The sequence below is a fragment of the Bombina bombina genome, chromosome 1, assembly GCF_027579735.1.
Source record: "Bombina bombina isolate aBomBom1 chromosome 1, aBomBom1.pri, whole genome shotgun sequence".
Lineage (NCBI taxonomy): Eukaryota > Metazoa > Chordata > Amphibia > Anura > Bombinatoridae > Bombina > Bombina bombina.
Genome location: NC_069499.1, coordinates 543873197 through 543895729, shown reverse-complemented (window position 1 = coordinate 543895729; position 22533 = coordinate 543873197). Strand labels below are relative to the sequence as shown.

The following is a 22533-nucleotide window of genomic DNA, read 5'->3' as shown; positions in this document are numbered from 1 at the left end:
GCGGTTCTGATAGATGCTTTGACAGCACCTTGGACCTTCGGGATGGCTTATGTGTTTCCACCCTTCCCGATGCTTCCTCGATTGATTGCCAGAATCAAACAGGAGAGAGCATCAGTGATTCTAATAGCGCCTGCATGGCCACGCAGGACTTGGTATGCAGATCTAGTGGACATGTCATCCTGTCCACCTTGGTCGCTACCTCTGAAACAGGACCTTCTGATCCAGGGTCCCTTCAAACATCAAAATCTAATTTCTCTGAAGCTGACTGCTTGGAAATTGAACGCTTGATTTTATCAAAACGTGGTTTTTCTGAGTCAGTTATTGATACCTTAATACAGGCTTGGAAGCCTGTTACCAGAAAGATTTACCATAAGATATGGCGCAAACACTTATATTGGTGCGAATCCAAGAGTTACTCATGGAGTAAGGTTAGGATTCCGAGGATATTGTCTTTTCTACAAGAAGGTTTAGAAAAGGGTTTATCCGCTAGTTCCTTAAAGGGACAGATTTCAGCTCTGTCCATTCTTTTACACAAACGTCTGTCAGAAGTTCCGGACGTTCAAGCTTTTTGTCAGGCTTTAGCTAGGATCAAGCCTGTGTTTAAAACTGTTGCTCCACCATGGAGTTTGAACTTAGTTCTTAATGTTTTACAGGTGGTTCCGTTTGAACCCCTTCATTCCATTGATATCAAGTTGTTATCTTGGAAAGTTCTGTTTTTAATGGCGATTTCCTCGGCTCGAAGAGTCTCTGAGTTATCTGCCTTACATTGTGATTCTCCTTATCTGATTTTTCATTCAGACAAGGTAGTTCTGCGTACTAAACCTGGGTTCCTACCTAAGGTGGTCACTAACAGGAATATCAATCAAGAGATTGTGGTTCCATCTTTGTGTCCTAATCCTTCTTCGAAAAAGGAACGTCTGCTACACAATCTAGATGTAGTCCGTGCCCTGAAATTTTATCTACAGGCAACTAAGGATTTTCGACAAACGTCTTCCCTGTTTGTCGTTTATTCTGGTCAGAGGAGAGGTCAAAAAGCTTCGACTACCTCTCTCTCCTTTTGGCTTCGTAGCATAATACGGTTAGCCTATGAGACTGCTGGACAGCAGCCTCCTGAAAGAATTACAGCACATTCTACTAGAGCTGTGGCTTCCACTTGGGCCTTTAAGAATGAGGCTTCTGTTGAACAGATTTGCAAGGCTGCAACTTGGTCTTCTCTTCATACTTTTTCCAAATTTTACAAATTTGACACTTTTGCTTCTTTGGAGGCTGTTTTTGGGAGAAAGGTTCTTCAGGCAGTGGTTCCTTCCGTATAAAGAGCCTGCCTGTCCCTCCCGTCATCCGTGTACTTTAGCTTTGGTATTGGTATCCCATAAGTAATGGATGATCCGTGGACTGGATACACTTAACAAGAGAAAACATAATTTATGCTTACCTGATAAATTTATTTCTCTTGTAGTGTATCCAGTCCACGGCCCGCCCTGTCACTTTAAGGCAGGTAATTTTTCCATTAAACTACAGTCACCACTGCACCCTATGGTTTTCCTTTCTCTGCATGTTTTCGGTCGAATGACTGGTAATGGCAGTTAGGGGAGGAGCTATATAGCAGCTCTGCTGGGTGAATCCTCTTGCACTTCCTGTTGGGGAGGAGTTAATATCCCATAAGTAATGGATGATCCGTGGACTGGATACTCTACAAGAGAAATAAATTTATCAGGTAAGCATAAATTATGTTATTTGCCAGATATAACTATTTGCCTACCACATCTATATGTAGTGATGGGCTTCTTCTAAGGCTCCATTCTCCTCCTCTAGATTAAACTAGTCTTCATGCTTTGTGTCCTCCTCAGTATTGGTATTTTTACATGTTATTTTGTAAAATGATGATAGTCCACAGTCCTCCATAACATATGGGATATATTTCCCGCCACTAGGAGGAGGTCAAGAACCCATACAAGAGTTTAAAAACCCTACCGCTTCCCATCTCTAGTTTTGTTCTTGGCCTCGTAGGAGATGTTTGAGACTAGAGGTTGTTCCAGCTTCTTGTTAATGGATTACAAATTGGGAGCTCAGACCTATGTGAGACCCAGAGTCCCTGGGTAGTATAATTTACAAAGAATACAGAAAAGACTCTCTAATTCACCAGCTCCTTTGTGTTCCTGGGCTATTCTCTTAGCTATCTATAGCCTCTGTGTCATGACTATATTTCACCTGCAACTGTTGGGGCCTGAACTCCCAGGAAGGGGGTAAATACCCATACATGAGCTGCTACAGGGTACTTAAGGGCTTTACTTATTTCTTGGGACTTGTTAAACTTACTACATTGGGATATTGTACAAGTGTCTGAGGGAGTGTTATTTTAGTGCAGAGGGCTGTCTGCCAGATTTTCTCTGTACTGCTTATTGTATAGGATGTCATTGTATACTGTTACATAAGCACAAATATGGAACAAAATATTTCTGTCATCACTGATATTTCTTTAGAGGAATCAGTTTTTCGATATCCCTCTAGTTACATATATTTGTTTATTTTGCAAATCTGTTCCAGTATGCCAGGTCAACCAAATCTTTGAGATGAAAACCAAACACAGCCTTCCACTTCTCAAAGGAAACTTATCACCCTGGGGGACTCTACTTAATTTACTCTTGATTGTTTGGCGGCAATCACCAAACCAAGTAAGCATACATCTGGGGATTTATCTTAGTCTTATGAGCTAAATGTGGAAAATCCTTCCCCTCAACACCAAGTTCCTGTTCTCTTACAGAGCTCTGACTCGGAGGATGTAAATATATCTAGTTCTGAATGGGAAGTGTACAGGAGCCTGTACCTGATCCTTTAAAAACCTGACAATGCCTTTAAAATTTAAGGAGGAGCATATCCACAATGTATTGCAGAAGGTTTTAAAGACTTACAATTTCTGAGCAAAAACCTGCTGAAAACAAGCCTTTCAATCAGTTAAATTTTGTTTTCAAAGCTCCACCAAAGATTCCACAGGTGTTTCAGGTCCCTGATTTAGTCTCTGACTATATTCCTAAGTGATGGGAAAAAACAGGTGTACCTTTCACCCCTTCTACAGGATTTAGGAACATTTACTCCAGAACAGAGTGCGGAAGTGTGGTAAACAATCCCTAAGGTTGATGGTGCTATTTCTTGCCAAACATGACTATCCCTATGGAGGATAGCACTTTGTTTAGAGACCCAATTGACCTGCAAATTATTGTCCTAAAGGAAACTCTTTCTTCAAACATGCCTTTTACTTAGACCAGCTTTTTCTCTCACCTGTGTGGCTGCAGCAGGAACAGAAGATTCTATTTGGATCAGATTTGAACTCCATTATTAAGACAGTCACTGGTGGGAGCTTTTCTTCTTCAGGGTAAAAAAATCGAAAGAAAAGAGGAGGAAATCAGTTTTGTTCCTTTCGCTCCTCAGGAGATCAGATGTCCTCCTCTTCTCAAAAACCTGTGTCCTCCAAGTCAGCCAGGAAGCCTGATTCTGTGTGGTCAAAGAACAAGCAATCCAAAATGTCCAAAAACACCATTAAATCAGGATGAAGGTTGTGGCTCCTGAACCAGAATCTGTTCTGGTAGGGGGCAGACTGAGTCTCTTTCAGGAGGTATAGTGCAGGTCAGTCCAATACCCCTGGGTTTGAAACATAATTTCTCAGGGTTATCGGATAGGCTTCAGGTCCAGACCTCCTTGAGGGTGATTCCTTCTGTCTCATGTTCCCAAACTTCACTCAAAGGCTGCTGCCTTTTCTACAGTGTGTTTGGGACTTAGAAGATATGAGGGTAATTATCCCAGTACCTGTATCTCAACATGGTCAAGGGTTTTACTCCAATCTGTTTATTGTCCCAAAGATGGAAGGGACCTACAAACCTGTCTTAGACCTAAAGACATTAAACTTGTTTGTCAGGGTTCCCACTTTCAAGATGGAAACTATTCGCACCTCAAGGATGCATACCTGCACATTCCCATCCACAGGGGTCACTATCATATCCTGAAGTTTGCTTATATGAACAAATAATACTAGTTTGTCGCTCTTCCGTTTGGTCTGGCTACATCTTCACGCATCTTTACAAAGGTGCTAGGTGCTCTGTTAGCAGTGATCAGAGCTCAGGGGATCTTAATTGCACCGTATCTGTACGACATACTGGTGCAAGCTCCTTTTTTGTCATTAGCGATCACTCATACAAGCTACTATTATTTCTCCAAAACCATGTTTGGAAGATCAATGTTCCCAAAAGCTTGTTATATCCTGCTAAAAGGGTAACATTTTTAGGAGTCATAATAGATTGTCTGTATGCATCTGTTCCTGATGAAACCAAGCAGATTAAAATTCCAGAGAGCATGTCTCTCCCTGCAGAGTACAGAACAAATTGTAGTTTGGGAGCGCTGAAAGCTGAATAAGATAGTCTAGAGACTGATATACAATTTAACAGGAATACATTTATTTAAAACATACATAAAAAATATAAGTAAAAACAGACCGTGGGACGTCTCCCTTTGGGGTTATAAAAATAAAAATAAACAATTTATGAACAAGAGCACTCTAATATATTTTCTTAAAATTCCACCTAAATAAAATAGTAAATTTTTCTTATAATTCCACCTTAAATCGGATACTATTTTATCTACAGTTTTGCAGCAAGAACGTTATTGTTAAACATTTGACAATTTTTTGGCTTTTTTTCTTTCAGTAGTCAACTTAGTTTTAGTTATATTGCTACTTAGTACCCAAAAAGAAACAATGTTTGTTTCACAGTCCAATATAAAGTTATAGTGTTATCTTTGGCTGCTTCGGTTGTTAACTTTTTATAGCAATGTCTCTTGATATATTGTATACTGCAATGATAGCCCTGCTTGCAATAGTTCGGTGTAGATTTAGTATTTTTAGAAGGGCTTACCGGGTCTTCTGACACATCTGTGTCTGATGGTGTCTCGGTCTCTCTTACCGGTAGTGTGTTATGCCTTTCCTCCTCACTTGTATGATACAAGTGTCACCGAAATCGGAAACCTGGACCACGCTCCTGCGTGTATGGGTTTTATTCCTCTCTCTCGGCTTGAAGCGACTCTGGCCCCTGTATTCTGGATCTTATTTTCCCGGGCAGCTTCTTGAGACAGGTGTTTGCGATGCACGCTCCAGTGTGTAAATAGGAACTCGGACTTGAAATACAAACGGCCGTTTGCTTTGAACTTTATTTCCCTCTGCTCCTCTAGATAGGGGATAAATAGAGTTGTTGTCCAGTTCTTTAAAATGTAGATAACGTCTACGCGTTTCGCCAGCAGGCTTTGTCAAGACTGGCGAAACACGTAGACGTTATCTACATTTTAAAGAACGGGACAACAACTCTATCCCCTATCTAGAGGAGCAGAGGGAAATAAAGTTCAAAGCAAACGGCCGTTTGTATTTCAAGTCCGAGTTCCTATTTACACGCTGGAGCGTGTATCACAAACACCTGTCTCAAGAAGCTGCCCGGGAAAAAAGATCCAGAATACAGGGGCCAGAGTCTCTTCAAGCCGAGAGAGAGGAATAAAACCCATACACGCAGGAGCGTGGTCCAGGTTTCCGATCTCGGTGACACTTATATTAGAGTGCTCTTGTTCATAAATTGTTTATTTTTATTTTTATAACCCCAAAGGGAGACGTCCCACGGTCTGTTTTTACTTATATTTTTTATGTATGTTTTAAATAAATTTATTCCTGTTAAATTGTATATCAGTCTCTAGACTATCTTATTCAGCTTTCAGCGCTCCCAAACTACAATTTGTTCTGTTATCTGCCTATAAGTAAACGGTAATCATAGGGAAGATTACCTGTGAGGGAGCTTTAAGATTAAATACCTGGCGCTGTTCTTTATATATTTATTTTTAACTCTCCCTGCAGAGTACCCCATTGCTGTCTGTAGCTCAGTGCATGGAGGTAGTGGGTCTTATGATACCCGCTTCAGACGCAGTTCCTTTTCTCCACTTTCACTTACGTCCCTTTTAACTATCCATGCTCAGTCAGTGGTCAAAGAATTATCTTCATTTGGAGCAACAAATCGCTTTGAATTTATCTGTCAGACAATCTCGGTCTTGGTGGACACAAAGTCCTTCCTTGATCCTTGGGGCATCTTTTAGCCATCCGTCATGGGCTATTGTCAAGACGAATGTTAGGCTGGGGGGCAGTCTGGAATTTTTGAAGGGCACAATGAGTTTGGTCTCCTTTAGAGTCAAGGTCACCAATAAACATTCTGGAATTTTGAGCTATTCTTTAAGCGCTTTAGGCATGGAGAAATGCATCTGTCAGACAATATCACAGTGGTAGCCTATATCAATCTTTAAGGAGGTACCCGCATTCTACTGGCAACGTAGGAAATCTCTAAAATTCTGTCCTGGGTGGAGAGGAATCAGTGCTCCCTATCAGCGATTCACATACCAGGTGTGAACATCTGGGAAGCAGACTATCTCAGCCTTCAGTCAGTCTATGCAGGAGAATGGTCTCTCCATCAGGATGTGTTCAATCAACTGGTATTTAAATGGGGCCTACCAGACATAGAGCTGATGGCTTTACACTTAAATCACCAACTTCCAACAGTACTGTGCAAGACCAAGAGATCCAAGGGCTCACATGATAATAGACACCTTGGTATTTCCATGGGAATTCCATCTAGCATACCTGTTTCCTCCATTTGTTCTTCTGCCAAGAACCATTGCTAAGATCAAATAGGAGTCAGCATCAGTAATATTAATTGCTTCAGCTTGGCCATGCAGGACATGATATGCGAACCTAGTACAGATGTCAACAACGCCTCTATGGCATCTTTCCCTGAGACAAGACCTGTTATCACAAGGTCCCCTTTTCCATCAGGATCTCAAATCTCTTCGTTTGACGGCATGGAGGCCACCTAGTTTTGAGACATAGTAGATATTCAGACTCTGTAATTAATACTTTGACACAGGCTAGGAAACCTGTGACTTTTACCACAAAATTCAGGAAGCAATTTGTGGTGCTCCTCTAAGGGATTTTCTTGGTGTTCCTTTTGGATCCCGAGAATTCTACAGTTCTTACAAGATGGCCTTGAAAAGGGTTTCTTATATACTTCTCTGAAGGGACAAATTTCGCTTTATCTGTTCTTATTAATAGGAGGTTGGATAAACTTCCTGATGTTTAAACCTTTGTTCAGGCGTTAGAATTAGGCCAGTTGTAAGACCTATTTCTCCTCCCTGGAATATGAACCTAGTTCTTTCAGTTCTCCAGGGTCCTTCCTTTGAACCAATGCATTTCATAGACATAAAGCTGTTGTCTTGGAAGGTGCTTTTCTTACTAGCTATCTCTTCTGCCAGAAGAGTTTTTGAGTTGTCCACATTATCCTGTGAGCCTCGATTTTTGATATTTCACAAGGATAAGGCTGTACGGCATACTAAATATGATTTTCTTATAAAGGTGGTTTCGACTGATAACATCAATCAAGAAATAGTTGTTCCTTCTCTTTGTTCAGACCCTGCTAACTCAAAGGAAAGTTTGTTATAAAATATAGACGTAGTTAGGGCTTTTAAGTTCTATCTCCAAGCAACTAAAGAGTTTACAAACAAACTGGAAGTTTTTCTACATTACTTTGGGAATCGTAAGGGACAGAAAGCTACTAAGGTAGCATTGGCATCTTGGCTTAAAGAGACAGTAAAGTCAAACTAAAACTTAAATTGACTGGATAGAGCATAACATTTTAAACATCATTTCAATTTACTACTATTATAAATTTTGCTTGATTATCTCTTGGTATCCCTTGTTAAAGAGTGATCCTAGGTGAGCTCATGAGTGTGCACGTGTCTATAGCCATTTAGCAGCAGTGTTTACAACAATGTTTATAGAAATGTTATACAATGTTACAAATACTGCTGGCATAAAATACTAAAAAAACTTTATGCTCCTAAGCTCCTATCAGCTTCCCTAGGTTTATGATTCAACAAAGGATAACAATAGAAAAAAGCAAATTTGATAATAAAAGTAAATTGGAAAGTCGTTTAAAATTGATTGCCCTGTCTGTATGACACGTTTAATTTTTACTTTACTGTCCCTTTATACAAGTGATTCACAAGGCTTACTTGGTGGCGAGTAAGATGCCTCCTAAACGTATTACAGCTCACTCTACCAGAGCAGTGGCAACATTGTGGACCTTTAAGAATGATGCATTTTTGGATCAGATTTTCAAAGCTGCCACATGGTCCTCCTTATATACTTTTCCCAAATTTTATTGTTTTGATGTCTCTGCTTCTTCACAAGCAGATTTTGTCAGGAAAGTCCTTCAGGCCGCAAGGTCCACTAAATAGAAACTGTCAGAAAAAGTATTTTCCCACCCTGTCCGTAACATAGACCATCGGCTTGGGTATTAATTCCATATGTTATGGAGGATAGCGGACCATCATCATTTTACGAAAGAAAACAAAAATGTATGCTTACCTGATAAATTATTTTCTTTCAGAATGATGATGGTCCACAGGCCCCACCCGTTTCATGGGCGTCAGTTCTAATGACACCTCTATAGACCCTGCTTTGCCTTTCCTACCTTTCTTTCCTATTCTCTACTCGGCTATACAGAAAATTAGGGAGAGATGAGAGGTGGGAGAGTTTTAAAGCTCTTGTATGGGTTCTTGACCACCTTCTAGTGACAGGAAATATATCACATATGTTATGGAGGACTGTGGACCATCATCATTGTGAAAGAAAATAATTTAGCAGGTAAGCATACATTTTGTTTTTTAGATCTCATTTGATGAATTTGGTTTCATGGTCATGATGTTGTATTAAATAAAAAGAACATTATAGTGCAAAAATTGCATGTGCTCATTCATTAGAGGAAGTCATTCTTGCAGTTCTACTGAATTGGAGAATGAAAACAGTGTTTTTTCTGGGTCTGTTATTATTCCTTGAATATTTACCATATGTAGTAGATAGGTAGATTTATTTTTCCTTTAGTTTTTTTGGTCTTTTTGACAATATAATTTATTTAAAATATTAGTATTACATATTTAATCTGCACAAGAGAGTTTCCAACTAGTAGGGAAGAGAACATTGCTGGATATAAAACAGGAAAATAAAAAATTACAGATAAACACAAATTGACCTTGGATTCATTAAGAAGAGATATTATATTTATATGTTCATCTATCAAATAAATGTATTAAAACAAAACCCACTGCATAATCGCACGTTGTAGAGAATTGCATTTTCCATCCTAGTCCCGTCCACAGCTGCATTTCTTACTTGTGGGAAATATTGAACCTGGACACCAGGAGGAGGCAAGGACACCCAGAAAAAGGCTTAAATACCTCCCCCACTTCCTCATAACCCCAGTCATTCTTTGCCTTTCGTCACAGGAGGTTGGCAGAGAAGTGTTAGAAGATTTCGGAGTAGTCTCTTATGGAGGGTAGTACTCTTCGAGATGGAACTGGAGTTTTAAGTAGTCCTGTCAGCCTCTCAGTGAGAGCATGGATGAAAGTTAGAGTCTGGAGATGCAGGGAGAGTCTTTCTGAGAAACCATCCCGACTCATATTAACAGCTCCATAGGCAATCAGCGTTGACGAGTTTCGCTACCTGCTTTCTTCCCTCAAGTCCATGTCAGAAGCGATGCTACTATCTGTCACACTTGAAGGGCCGTGTTCCTGTTCCACAGTGTAGATTCTGGTAAGATCATTTCATATTTTATACATGTATGATAATGCAAGAATACAGGGTCACAGTGTGACTCCTTTTATCTGTATAAAATCAAGGGTTAATATCTTCTTAGGGGGATTATTGAATAGGGGGGAATAATCTTAAATGTTTATTTGATTTTATGCTGCTTTTTATGTGTGAGATGTTATGGGCTCATAGGCTGTTATGGAATATACAGGTTTCACTTTCACTTTGAGAGCCATGCAGCTTACAAGTTTGGAGCGCTTTCTCATAGCAGGGACGTTCCTGCATTGTGCACCATGTGATTCATTACCTTTTTCCTGACTGGGTGTCTATCAGAGAGGAGTCATAAATCTCTGTACTGTCTGGGTCATAGGAGGTGGTGAGTGCCCCAGCCATTGGGGTATAAGGGTGTGAATAAAATAAAATGTTTTTTTCTCTAGTTCTCCGGTTATTGCACTAGCGATGGAGGATTAAGTTACTTTAGAAGGCACTCCCTCTATACCTAATGAGTAATTCCTGTTTATATGGTGAGGAGGCCTTAGTTCCACCATCTCAATTATGTTTCATATGCCTTGATAATGTGATATCAAACATGTTTGATACCACGGTGCCGTCCACCTCTGAGGAGTTGCCGTCCAGTGAGGTGCGTACCCTACATTCTTATATCTCTACACATGCAGTTTTGCCATAGCATTGTTGATCCTCCATCTGGAGGGGGCCTTTTTTCACCACACATTACTGTGCAGTTCAGACGGCGGTGTCTGCAGCCTTTAATGCTTTACCTCGCCCTGCTAAGCGCAAGCAAAAGGTTACATATTGCACTCCTTCTCAGAGTACATCAGATATTTTATTGGATTTAACTGAGGGTTATCCGAGGATGAAGTTGTTTCTGAGACTTAAGAGTATAAACATTCTGGGTCAGAGTCTGCTGCCTCTAAACCTCCGGCTGTGGAGGAACCAGACTTTAGTTTAGGAATTTGCGCTTTCTTCTAAGGGAAGTTTTTGGGGAATTCACAGGTTCCAGAGGCCAAATTGCCTGATGAACTTTTAATTCCTAAATTGGATAGAGTTTGAGGACAGGGTGGTACCTTATCCTTCCCTGCTCATGTTAGATGGCGAACATTATTAAGAATGAATGGAACAGGATTGGATTCCTTTTCCCCCTCTTCTCCCTTTAACAAATTGTCCCCGGTCCTAGACTCTCAATGGAGTTGTGAGGTTCCATCCCTAAATGGGATGGCGTTATCTTCACCCTTGCTAAACGCACTACTATTCCGCTTGAGGATAGTTCTTCGTTTGAAGAGCCATTGATAAAAGATGGAGACTCTGTTAAGATGTTTCAACATACGGGATATTTGTTTCAACCGGCGGCAGCTGTTACTGGAGAAACTAGCTTCTGGTGTGACTCCTTTTAGGATTTGATCGTGGTGGAGGATCCCCTCGACATTACTCAGAAAAGATTTACGGCCTTGAGGGTTGTTAATTCTTTTATCTGTGCTGCTATTAGGCAGTTTATTCGCTTGAATGCTATGGCTTCAGCTCTTTCTGTTCAGGCCCGTCGGGCTCTGGCTGAAGTCATGGTCTGCGGAAATGACTTCTAAGTCTAGACTTCTTCCCTCCCTTTAAGGGAATGATTTTGTCTGGTTTAGGCCTGGACTCAATTATCTCCATGGTTACAGGGGGCAAGGATGCCCTCCTACCGCAAGAGTATATGAACTTATCTAAGGGACGATTTTCGTTCTTTTTGTTCTGATAAAGCCCATGTCAGCAGTCCTCCACTAAGCCAGAGCAAACCAAGAGCTCTTGGAAGCCGGCTCAGTCCTGAAATCCAAATCCAACCAGAACAAAAAGCCAGCCAAGTCTACGTTGGCATGAATGGGCGGTCCCCGGTCCTCTTCTGGATCGTGTAGGGGGCAGTATGTCGCTCTTTTCAGTCGCTTGGTTCAGGGACATGAAGGATCCATGGGTCCTGGAGGTCATAGCTCAGGGTTACAAGATAGGTTTTAAGTCTCAGCCACCCAAGGGCAGATTCCCCCTGTCTTCCTGACCAGAATAGAGGGAAGCCTTTCTGGGGTGTGTACGGGATCTGTCCTCTAGGAGTTATTGTCCCGGTGCCTATTGCAGTGAGAGGATTGAGATACTATTCAAACCTTTTCGTGGTCCCTACTTCCAGTTCCTAAGCTTTGCATTCCTGGACCAGCACTTCGTTTATTGCCCTTCCATTTGGTCTAGCTAAAGACATTTTTTGAAGAGTGGACCATATGGAATATCTCACCTGTCTTCTTCGATCCCATGGATGGCAGATAATCTAGAGAGAGTTCTCTTTTATCAAGTACCAGGTTAGAATTCTCGGGTACTATAATAGTCTCCATAGTCATGAGAAAATTTCTAACAGACCAGAGACGTTGGAAGCTAGCTTCAACATGTCTTGCCCTCCAGATCTCCTTAAGGCCATCTGTGGCTCAGTGTATGGAGGTGATTGGTCTCATGGTGCCCAGCTTGGACATCGTTTCCTTTGCCAGGCTTCACCTCAGACTGTTGCAAATGCGCATGCTGAACTAGTGGAACGGCGATCATTCAGATCTGTCTCAACAGATTTCTCTGGGCAAAAAATCGGGAGAATCGCTTTCTTGGTGGTCCGGATCACTTGTCCTGAGGGACGTCCGTCTCAAGATCATCCTGGGTGATAGTGACCACGGTTGCGAGTCTGTCAGGATGGGGAGCTTTTTGGGGTGCCAGGAAGGCACAGGACCTCTGGTCTCAGGAGGTAAAGCTGCCTCCTGATCTCATTTTGGATCTTCGGGCAATATACAATGCTCTGATGGCTTGGCCTCTGCTGGGTTCGTCCCAGTTAATCAGATTCCATTCAAACAATATATCCTTGGTAGCTTACATCAACCATCAGGGGGGAACGAGAAGCTCCCTAGTTTTGAGGGAAGTATCTCGGATTCTGGTGTGGGGGAGACCCGCATTTGTTCGCTGTCAGTGATCCACATTCCGGGTGTGGACAACTGGGAAGCGGATTTCCTCAGCAGACAATCCTTTCATCTGGAGAATGGTCTCTCCATCCCGAGTGTTTGCAGAGATTTGCAAGAAGAAGATCTTATAACGTCTCAATATCAAGCTACCCAGATAGGGGTCGAGGTACAGGGATCCTCAGGCGGAGCTAGCCGATGCATTAGCGGTGCCTTGGAGGTTCAATCCATTTTATCCTTTCTGACCGTTAATACTGTAGTGGCTCGAGTCAAGCAGGCGTCAGTGATACTGACTGCTCCGTCTTGACCGCAAAGGATATGGTTTGCTGATCTAGTGGGGATGTCATCATCTCCTCCGTGGAAGTTACCTAGTCGCAGGGATCTGCTGACCAAGGTCTCTTTGTTCATCAATGTCTAGATTCTCTGAGACTGACTGCATGGAGATTGAACGCTTAGTCCTAGCCAAGAGAGGGTTTTCTGAGAGGTATTTTTACTCTCATTCAAGCTCGTAAGCTGGTTGCTCGTCGCATCTATCATAAGGTGTGAAGGACCTACTTATTCTGTTCTCCAGGATAAACTGGAGTAGGGCTTTTCTGCAAGTCCCTTGAAGGGACAGTTTTCGGCACTGTCTGTGTTACTGCACAAGAGTTTTGCAGAGCTTCCAGATGTGCAGCCATTTGTTAAGGCTCTGCTGGGATCAGACCTGTGTTTAGATCTAAGGCACCTCCTTGGAGTTTAAATTTTGTCCTTAAGGTTTTACAACGGGCTCCGTTGGAGCCTATGCATGAAGTAGACATTCAATTGTCTTGGAAAGTTCCTTTTCTATTGGCTATTGCTTCTGCGCGCAGAGTATCTGTGATTGATGCCTTGTAATGCGTCCCTCCTTATCTAGCTTTTCATGCCGATATGGCTGTTCTACGGACCAAGTTAGGTTTTCTTCCTAAGGTTGTGTCAATTCGCAACATCAATCAAGAGATTGTGGTTCCTTTCTTATGTCCTAATCCTTCTTCGTCGAAGGAACGTTTAGAACATATTTCTGGATGTGGTTTGTGCCTTGAAGTTCTATCTTCGGGCCACAAAGGAATTTAGACAAACCTCTTTCTCTGTTTGTTCTCTTTTCCGGGAAGCGTAGGGGTCAGAGGGCCTCTTCGACTATGTTATCTTTTTGTCTGAGTGTCATCCATTTAGCATAGAAACGGCGAGACATAAGCCTCCTCTGAGGATTATGGCTCATTCTGCTAGAGCAGTGGTTTCCTCTTGGGCCTTCAAAAAGGAGGCCTCTATGGATCAGATTTGTAAGGCGGCTACCTGGTTCTCCTTACATACTTTTTCCAAAATTTTACAAGTTTGATGTTTTTGCTTCTGCTGAAGCAGTCTTCGGGAGAAAGGTTTTGCAGGCTGTGGTGCCCTCAGATTAGGGTCCGCCTCTCTTTTTTTCCCTCCCGTTAGCATTCCATGTACTCTAGAGCTTGGGTATATGCAGCTGTGGACAAGTAAAGAATGCAGCTGTGGACTCTTCCCATACAGATGGAAATTAAATTATCAGGTAAGCATAATGTATGTTTTTAAACTCACGACGTCATCAATTACTAGTGGGAATATCTCTCCTGTCCAGCAGGAGGCGGCAAAGAGCACCACAGCAAAGCTGTTAAATACCACTCCCCTTCCCATAATCCCCAGTCATTCTCTTTGCCTTTGTCAATGGAGGAGGGGAAGTTTGGTGTCTGAAGAAATGAAATCCTTTATAAGGATAGTTTTCCCTGCAAGCAAGGATTTGGATATAGCTGTAGTCCATGTCAATCTCTGCTGCAGAGTAGTGGTGGCTTTTAAGCAGTTAGGAAGTTGTAAGGTGGTGCTTACTTTGTTTCCTAACATATTGTTGCCCTAAGTATAGAACGCCAAAGTTGGTTACTCTCTTCATTCTTTTTTCCACAGGTCTCTGTAAGCTAGACTGCAGGTAAGTGCTTTTTTAGCTTCTAGGTATAGGAGACTTTGCACTTTTAAAGATTTGTTATTTATTTGCTGCAGTTTTTATTTATGTGATTCAATAATCCTTTAAATAGGAATCGATAGGCAGTATGCAGGCACTTTGTGATTTGGGATTTGCACGTTGGGATCGGGTGCTGCACAACTGTTTAATTTTTGGCAAATGTTTGTTTGTGTAGTAACGGTTGTTGCTATGTCTTTTTCAAATTGTGCACTTTTTTTCTTGTCTGCACTATTCCGGATGTGCTAGTCAAGTGATCCTTGTGTTTCAGTTATATGTAACAGATTGGCGTCTCTTGTGTTGTTGCTGCAGTCTGTTTCAGTGTCATTCTCTGTGTCCCCTTCAAGTCTTCTGGAATTGCGGTAGGAACCTCAGTACTGCTGAGGTGTAGAGGTTATCAAACTTTAGTTGTTGGGTTTTTTTTTTGGTTTTTTATGTTTCTCTTAAAGTGACAGTTGTCCTTTTTTTCAAATTTATTCCTGGGGCTTTTTTTTTTCTTTGCTATGGACATGGATAATGATGATATTGTTTTTAATAAATGTTTAATATGTTTAGAGGCGCAAATTGTTTCTCCTCTGCAATTTTGTACTTGTTTGGCTAGAACGCTTCAATGTAAAGATAAATTATTGCCTTATGAGCCTAATGTCTCTCACAATGATGCTGTTCTGGCAATGCCGCAGCCTTCTTCTCAAACGCCCCAAGCCTCTATAGTGTCACATGCAGTGTGCTGCGTTTCCTCTCAACCTCTTGGTGGGGTATATTTGCCTGCAGATTTTGCTGCACAGATATCTTCTGCGGTATCTGCAGCTTTATCTGCCTTTCTTGTTTTAGGAAAATGCAAGAGGAAAACTAAACACTTATTAGATAGTAAGGAACCTGTTTCAGCTGCTACTATACAGGTCGATATTCCTCATAACTCTAGGGAGGATGTTACCTCAGTTCCTTCTGAGGGTGAAATCTCTGATTCTGACAGTCTTAATCTTATGTCTGAAGTGGATGAAGTAAGCTTTAGGTTTAAGCTTGAACACCTTCATGTTTTATTAACGGAGGTTTTGGCTACTTTGGATGATTCTGACTCTCCTGTTGTAGCTAACCCTAAGAAACTTAGTAAGCTTAATAGATTCTATAATGTCTTTTCCTCTACGGAAGTGTTTCCTGTTCCAGATCGTGTGACAGAGATCATTGCGCAGGAATGGGAAAAACCAGGGATTCCGTTCTCCCCGTCTTCAGTTTTTAAGAAGATTTTTTCCTATTGCTGAATCCATTAAGGATTCTTTGCGCATGGTGCCTATAGTAGAAGGGGCTATTTCTTCACTGGCTAAGAGAACTACAATTCCTATAGAGGATATTTGCTCTTTTAAGGATCCGATGGATAAGAATCTGGAGGTATATTTGAAGAAGATGTATGCGCATCAGGGTCTTCAATGGCAACCTGCAGTTTGTATTGCCACAGTGACAAGTGCAGCATCTTATTGGTGTGATGCTTTATCTGAATCTATTTTAGAGGAGACTTCGTTGGCGGAAATTCAGGATAGGAATAAGGCTCTTAAAGGGACACTATACCCAAACATTTTCTTTCATGATTAAGGTACAGAATACAATTTTAAACAACATTCCAATTTACTTCTATTACCTAATTTGCTTCATTCTTTAGATATACTTTAATGAAGAAATAGCAATGCACACGGTGAACCAATCACAGGAGGCATCTATGTGCAGCCACCAATCAGCAGCTACTAAGCATATCTAGATATGCTTTTCAGCAAAGAATATCAAGAGAATGAAGCAAAATAGATAATAGAAGTAAATTAGAAAGTGGTTTATAATTGTATGCTCTTTCTAAATCATGAAAGAAAAAATGTAGGTTTCATGTCCCTTTAAGCTAGACAATTCTTTTATTTCTGATGCTAATATGCAAGTTATTAAATTGGGAGCCAAGCTGTTTGGTTTCTCTGTCTTGGCTCCCAGGGCCTTGTGGCTTAAGTCTTGGTTAGCTGATGTTTCCTCCAAGTCTAAGCTTTTGGCTCTTCCTTACAAGGGTAAGACTTTGTTTGGGCCTGGACTGGCAGAAATAATATCTGATGTTACGGGTGGAAAATTATCTTTTCTGCCACAAGACAAGAAGATTAGATTTAAGGGACGTCAAAGTCATTTTCGTTCATTTCGTAAATTCAAAGGTCAAAAGCCTTCCTCCTCGGCTCCCAAACAGGAACAATCCAAGTCCTCTTGGAGACCCAGTCAGTCCTGAAGCAAGGGGAAGCAATCTAAGAAACCCTCAGCAGAGTCTAAGTCAGCATGATGGGTCAGCCCTCGGTCTGGAGTCGGATCAAGTGGGGGGCAGACTTTCTCTGTTTTATCGGGAGTGGTTACTAAATGTCCTAGAAGTTTCTCACAAACCATTCCACCACAAAGCATTCCCTTTGCTCGATTCCATTTGAGAGCTCTGCAATTATGCATGCACCAAGCAATGGAACGGAAACCATTTGGATCTGTCCCAGAGGATAGATCTAGACGTGTTAACAAAAGACTCTCTTTTCTGTGGTGGTTTTCTCAGGAACATCTGTCTAAGGGTACATGCTTCCGGAGACTTTCTTGGGTGATTGTGACCACGGATGCCAGCCTGCTAGGCTGGGGAGCAGTCTGGGACTTATGGACTCAGAAAGAGTCTCCCTCACTGCCTGAGGAAAGAGTGCCATGAGCACTTTGAAACGCGTTGCAGATTATATTCAAGTTTTAAATATATTTTTTTGCTCCAATAAATAGTTCTCTATGCATAGAGGTTATTTTGGTTTTTATCCTAAACTGTGAGTGGTTTTTTTTAACTTTTATTTCAACTGTGGATCTAGTACCTGTTTGCCTGAGTGAGCTAGCTGGTGGGCTCATATTAACCCAGCTTGTTTGACTTGCACTGCAATATAGTGTACCACTTTTGTGAGTATATTTTTTTGAGGGTTTTTGGGATTTTTTTCTTTTTTGTAGTGATTTCATGCACTATTGGAGTACCCTTCCCCCTCCCTCCTTGCATTTATTTCGCAGCAACCATTAGTATATCCGCTTTTGTGAGTATCATTCTGTAGGGTGATGTATTAATACAATTTCCAACAATTCTTCAGATCTTCTGCACCATTGGAGGGCCTTTTTCTGTTTTTTCATATTTGCAGTTTCTCCACTTTGTTCCAAGAAGAGCTGATCCTAGTGTATCTCTCCTTAAATATCAACAGAAGCCTCTAGAGGGTGCCTTTGTCCTGAGGGTCAATCTTTGATGGACTTTATTTGGTGATTTGTTTCTTGTTGCTATTTCTTCTGTGAGAAGCGTTTCAGGACTCTCGGCTTTGCAGTATGATTCTCCTTACCTTATCTTTCATGCGGATAAGGTAGTCCTACGAACTAGGTTGGGTTTTCTTCCTAAAGTGGTTTCGGTTAGGAATATCAATCAGGAAATTTTTGTTCCTTCTCTCTGTCCCAATCCTTCTTCTCATAAGGAGCGTCTGTTGCACAACTTGGATGTAGTGCGTGCTTTAAAATTCTATATACAGGCGACTAAGGATTTTCGCCAGTCTTCTGTCCTTTTTGTTTGTTTCACGGGAAAGCGTATGGGTCAGAAGGCTACTGCTACATCTCTTTCCTTTTGGTTGAGAAGTTTGATTCGTTTTGCTTATGAGACTGCTAGACAGCAGCCTCCTGAGAGAATTACAGCTCATTCCACTAGGGTTGTCTCATCTTCTTGGGGTTTCACAAATCAAGCTTCTGTGGAACAGATTTGCAAGGATGCAACTTGGTCCTCTATGCATACTTTTTCCAAATTTTACAAGTTTGATACTTTTGTCTCAGCTGAGGCTTCTTTTGGGAGAAAGGTTCTTCAAGCGGTGGTGCCTTCTATTTAGGTCTGCTTCTCTTGTTCTCCCTCCCTATTCATCTATGTCCTCTAGCTTGGGTATTAATTCCCACTAGTAATTGATGGCGTTGTGGACTCACCATTTCTTAGGAAAGAAAACATAATTTATGCTTACCTGATAAATTTATTTATTTCCGGATATGGTGAGTCCATGACCCCAACCTTTTATTTAAGACAGTTATTTTTTACTAAACCTCAGGCACCTCTACACCTTTGTATTCTTCCTTTTTCCATTTCCCTTCGGTCGAATGACTGGGGATTATGGGAAGGGGAGTGGTATTTTACAGCTTTGCTGTGGTGCTCTTTGCCGCCTCCTGCTGGACAGGAGAGATATTCCCACTAGTAATTGATGACGTTGTGGGGTCACCATATCCGGAAATAAATAAATTTATCAGGTAAGCATAAATTATGTTTTTCAGAGTATGACCTATTAAAGCAAAGACCTTGGCTACGTCTGGGCAATCTTTAGGTGTGAATTGTAGAATATAAGCAGGGTTTCCAGACCACAGTTTTGTGAAGATATTGAGTTTGTCACCTCATCTATTATGTATTTGCAGATGCACATCTGCTTAATGCTCTAGATAACTTTTTTTTGTTGAAATAATAGGCATATAGTCAATATGGTCAATGTAAATATAATTTAAAATTTGGCATATATGACAAAACAGCAAAATAGTATTTGATAAAGTATTCTGTCTCTAAAAATCTTATATTACAGGTAGTAATATTTTGTCAGCTTTTCACTGTGAAACAAGGTTATTAATGCTGCAAAACAACTAATGCAGGTTATTCGAGTTCTTGGTTCATTAAAATGTTTCAAAATTGTGAATGGATGTTTCTTTTTAAAACGACTTTATATACCAGATTAAAATAGTTTCTGTAAACACTTTTGTTTAGGACCCAGCGTAGTGTTACTGGTCCCTTCGCACCTGGTCTTGAGATAACCTCCAAACTGTTTGTGGTGTCACATGATGGGAAGATATTGTTCAGTGGTGGACACTGGGACAACAGCATTAGAGTAACGTCTCTCACCAAAGGCAAAGTGATTGGTCACCACATTAGGCACATGGGTAAGTACCTGCATCCTTTCAGTGTTTGAATTCCTGATTGACTATATGTTAGTCAGTCTTTATTTTTTCATGTTTTCCTTGTGACTGGACAAAATGATGTGTTGGCTAAGTTCTCATTCCTTCTATAAGCCTTGTGTCAAAATGTCTCATAACTACAGAAATCTTCAGGAACGTAGAAGTTTTTTTTTATAATTAAACCAACTTTTAATACTAGTGCTGCCACAAATATATGAATTTGCATTTCTATGTTCCAGAATACATAATGACGTACTTTAAATGATTACCTTTAGCATTTCAATGGTTTGAGAAAATAATGGTATTCTATGTTATTTATCTCAAGTCCTGGTGTGATTGCTCGGGAACTTAATGTTAAAGGGGCAACAGTTAAGAGTTCATTTTATTTAAAGCTAATTCAGTAACACCTACTTAAAAATGCTGTTGTAATGAAACTTTAGTGGAGTGGAGGTTTTAAAAGGAAAGCTTGTTCAAATGACAAAATAAAGGTAAAGGTGTTATTTGTAAACTATTTAATACATTTCAGCAGGTTAAATAGATTATTGAGAACACATTACAGGGGAGATAATTTGACAATACAGTATCCTTTTACATTGAGATTGAAGGATATTGTTAACAGCTCACAGAAGAAGCCCCTGCCATCTTGCACTCTAGTCTTTTTAACAGATCTTAACACTGTGAGAAGTTTAATTTGCCGTTTGCAGGCGGCTTGTCTGTGCATTGTAGCTGACAGGAAAGTGTAATAGCTGTATCTACATTGTAAATGTTTCAAATTCTTATACAGCACACGAATAGGGATACAATGGCTACAGTGATCGCAATGATCTTATCAGCATGCTTATAAAGAGCTTCCAGTACTATATTTTATTCACCACTCCTGAAGCCTAGAAGCATCGTCTGCACAAAGAAACACCTGATGCTCCTTAGGTATCACACACATTCTCAAACTTCACTCTCTGATAAACTACATTAAACATCTTGGACAGCACCTGAAAAGAAAAAAATCCATGGAGCCTAATGATCACTGTAAAGAAAAAATGTTTTAGACCACATTTGCATTTATCTCCTCATCCTAGTGGAACAAGTGGCTCCTCCTTTAAAAAGGAAAAGCCTGTGCCACTGGACACCATTGAGACTTTTTTTTTTATTCATTTAGAATAGGGTTGAGGTCAAATTTCTCTCTTGAATGAAGGATCACATGCCATTTCTCTTGTTAAGTGTATCCAGTCCACGGATCATCCATTACTTATGGGATATTAACTCCTCCCCAACAGGAAGTGCAAGAGGATTCACCCAGCAGAGCTGCTATATAGCTCCTCCCGTAACTGCCATTACCAGTCATTCTCTTGCACCCAACGAATAGATAGGATGTGTGAGAGGACTGTGGTGATTATACTTAGTTTCATACCTTCAATCAAAAGTTTGTTATTTTATAATAGCACCGGAGTGTGTTATTCCTTCTCTGGTAGAATTTGAAGAAGAATCTACCTGAGTTTTTCTATGATTTTAGCCGGAGTAGTTAAGATCATATTGCTGTTTCTCGGCCATCTGAGGAGAGGTAAACTTCAGATCAGGGGACAGCGGGCAGATTAATCTGCAAAGAGGTATGTAGCAGCTTATTATTTTCTGACAATGGAATTGATGAGAAAATTCTGCCATACCGATATAATGTAAACTCAGCCTTAAATGCAGTAGCAGCAACTGGTATCAGGCTGTCATGTATGTATATTTTACACTTCAGTATTCTGGGGAATGGCACTTCACTGGAATTATACTGTATGCATAAAACTTTAGCCTAATTTGCAGGGACTAGCAACAGGCTTTTTAATAACACTCAATTTATTAATGTTAAACGTTTTTTGCTGGCATGTAAAATCGTTTAATTTTCTGAGGTACTGGGTGAAAAAATGTTTTGGGCACTATTTTTTTCCACTTGGCAGTCGTTTTATTTAATTTATGACAGTTTACTGATCTCTCTCACTGTTATGTGTGAGGGGCCTTTTTTGGTGCTTTTGCTACGCATCAAAAATTCAGTCAGAAGTTTATTGTCTTCCCTGCATGATCCGGTTCATCTCTACAGAACTCAGGGGTCTTCAAAACTTGTTTTGAGGGAGGTAATCACTCACAGCAGAGCTGTGAGATTGTAGTTGACTGTGATAAAAAAATGTTTATTTCTGTATTTTTTTTTTTATTTTTTTTTCTGCTATCAGGGTTAGTTATCCTTTGCTAATGGGAGCAATCCTTTGCTAAAATTGTGTTTTTTACAAAGATTTGATGCTATAACTTTTCAGTTTATTAATTTTCAACTGTCATAACTTTTTCTGTGCTTCTTATAGGCACAGTACGTTTTCATATTATAGTAAATTACTTGAAAAGTATTTCCAAGTTGCTAGTTTATTTGCTAGTGTGTTAAACATGTCTGATTCAGAGGAAGATATCTGTGCTATATGTGCTAAAGCCAAAGTGGAGCCCAATAGAAATTTATGTACTAACTGTATTGATGCTACTTTAAATAAAAGTCAATCTGTACAAATTGAACATATTTCACCAAACAACGAGGGTAGAGTTATGCCAACTAACTCGCCTCACGTGTCAGTACCTGCATCTCCCGCTCGGGAGGTGCGTGATATTGTAGCGCTGAGTACATCTGGGCGGCCATTACAAATCACATTACAGGATATGGCTACTGTTATGACTGAAGTTTTGGCTAAATTACCAGAACTAAGAGGTAAGCGTGATCACTCTGGGGTGAGAACAGAGTGCGCTGATAATATTAGGGCCATGTCAGACACTGCGTCACAATTTGCAGAACATGAGGACGGAGAGCTTCATTCTGCGGGTGACGGTTCTGATCCAAACAAACTGGATTCAGATATTTCAAATTTTAAATTTAAGCTGGAAAACCTCCGTGTATTACTAGGGGAGGTGTTAGCGGC

The 22533-nt window shown here is 40.6% G+C and overlaps 1 protein-coding gene across 6 annotated transcripts in view; it reads left to right on the top strand.

Annotated features, from left to right (window-relative positions):
- NBEAL1 (neurobeachin like 1) overlaps positions 1 to 22533 on the top strand; it is a 759124-nt gene that overhangs the window by 622235 nt on the left and 114356 nt on the right. For all 6 annotated transcript variants that reach the window (XM_053698681.1, XM_053698678.1, XM_053698680.1 and 3 more), the window contains one exon: positions 19410 to 19582. In XM_053698681.1, the coding sequence (XP_053554656.1) occupies positions 19410 to 19582 (173 nt within the window). The remainder of the gene's footprint in view (positions 1 to 19409; positions 19583 to 22533) is intronic.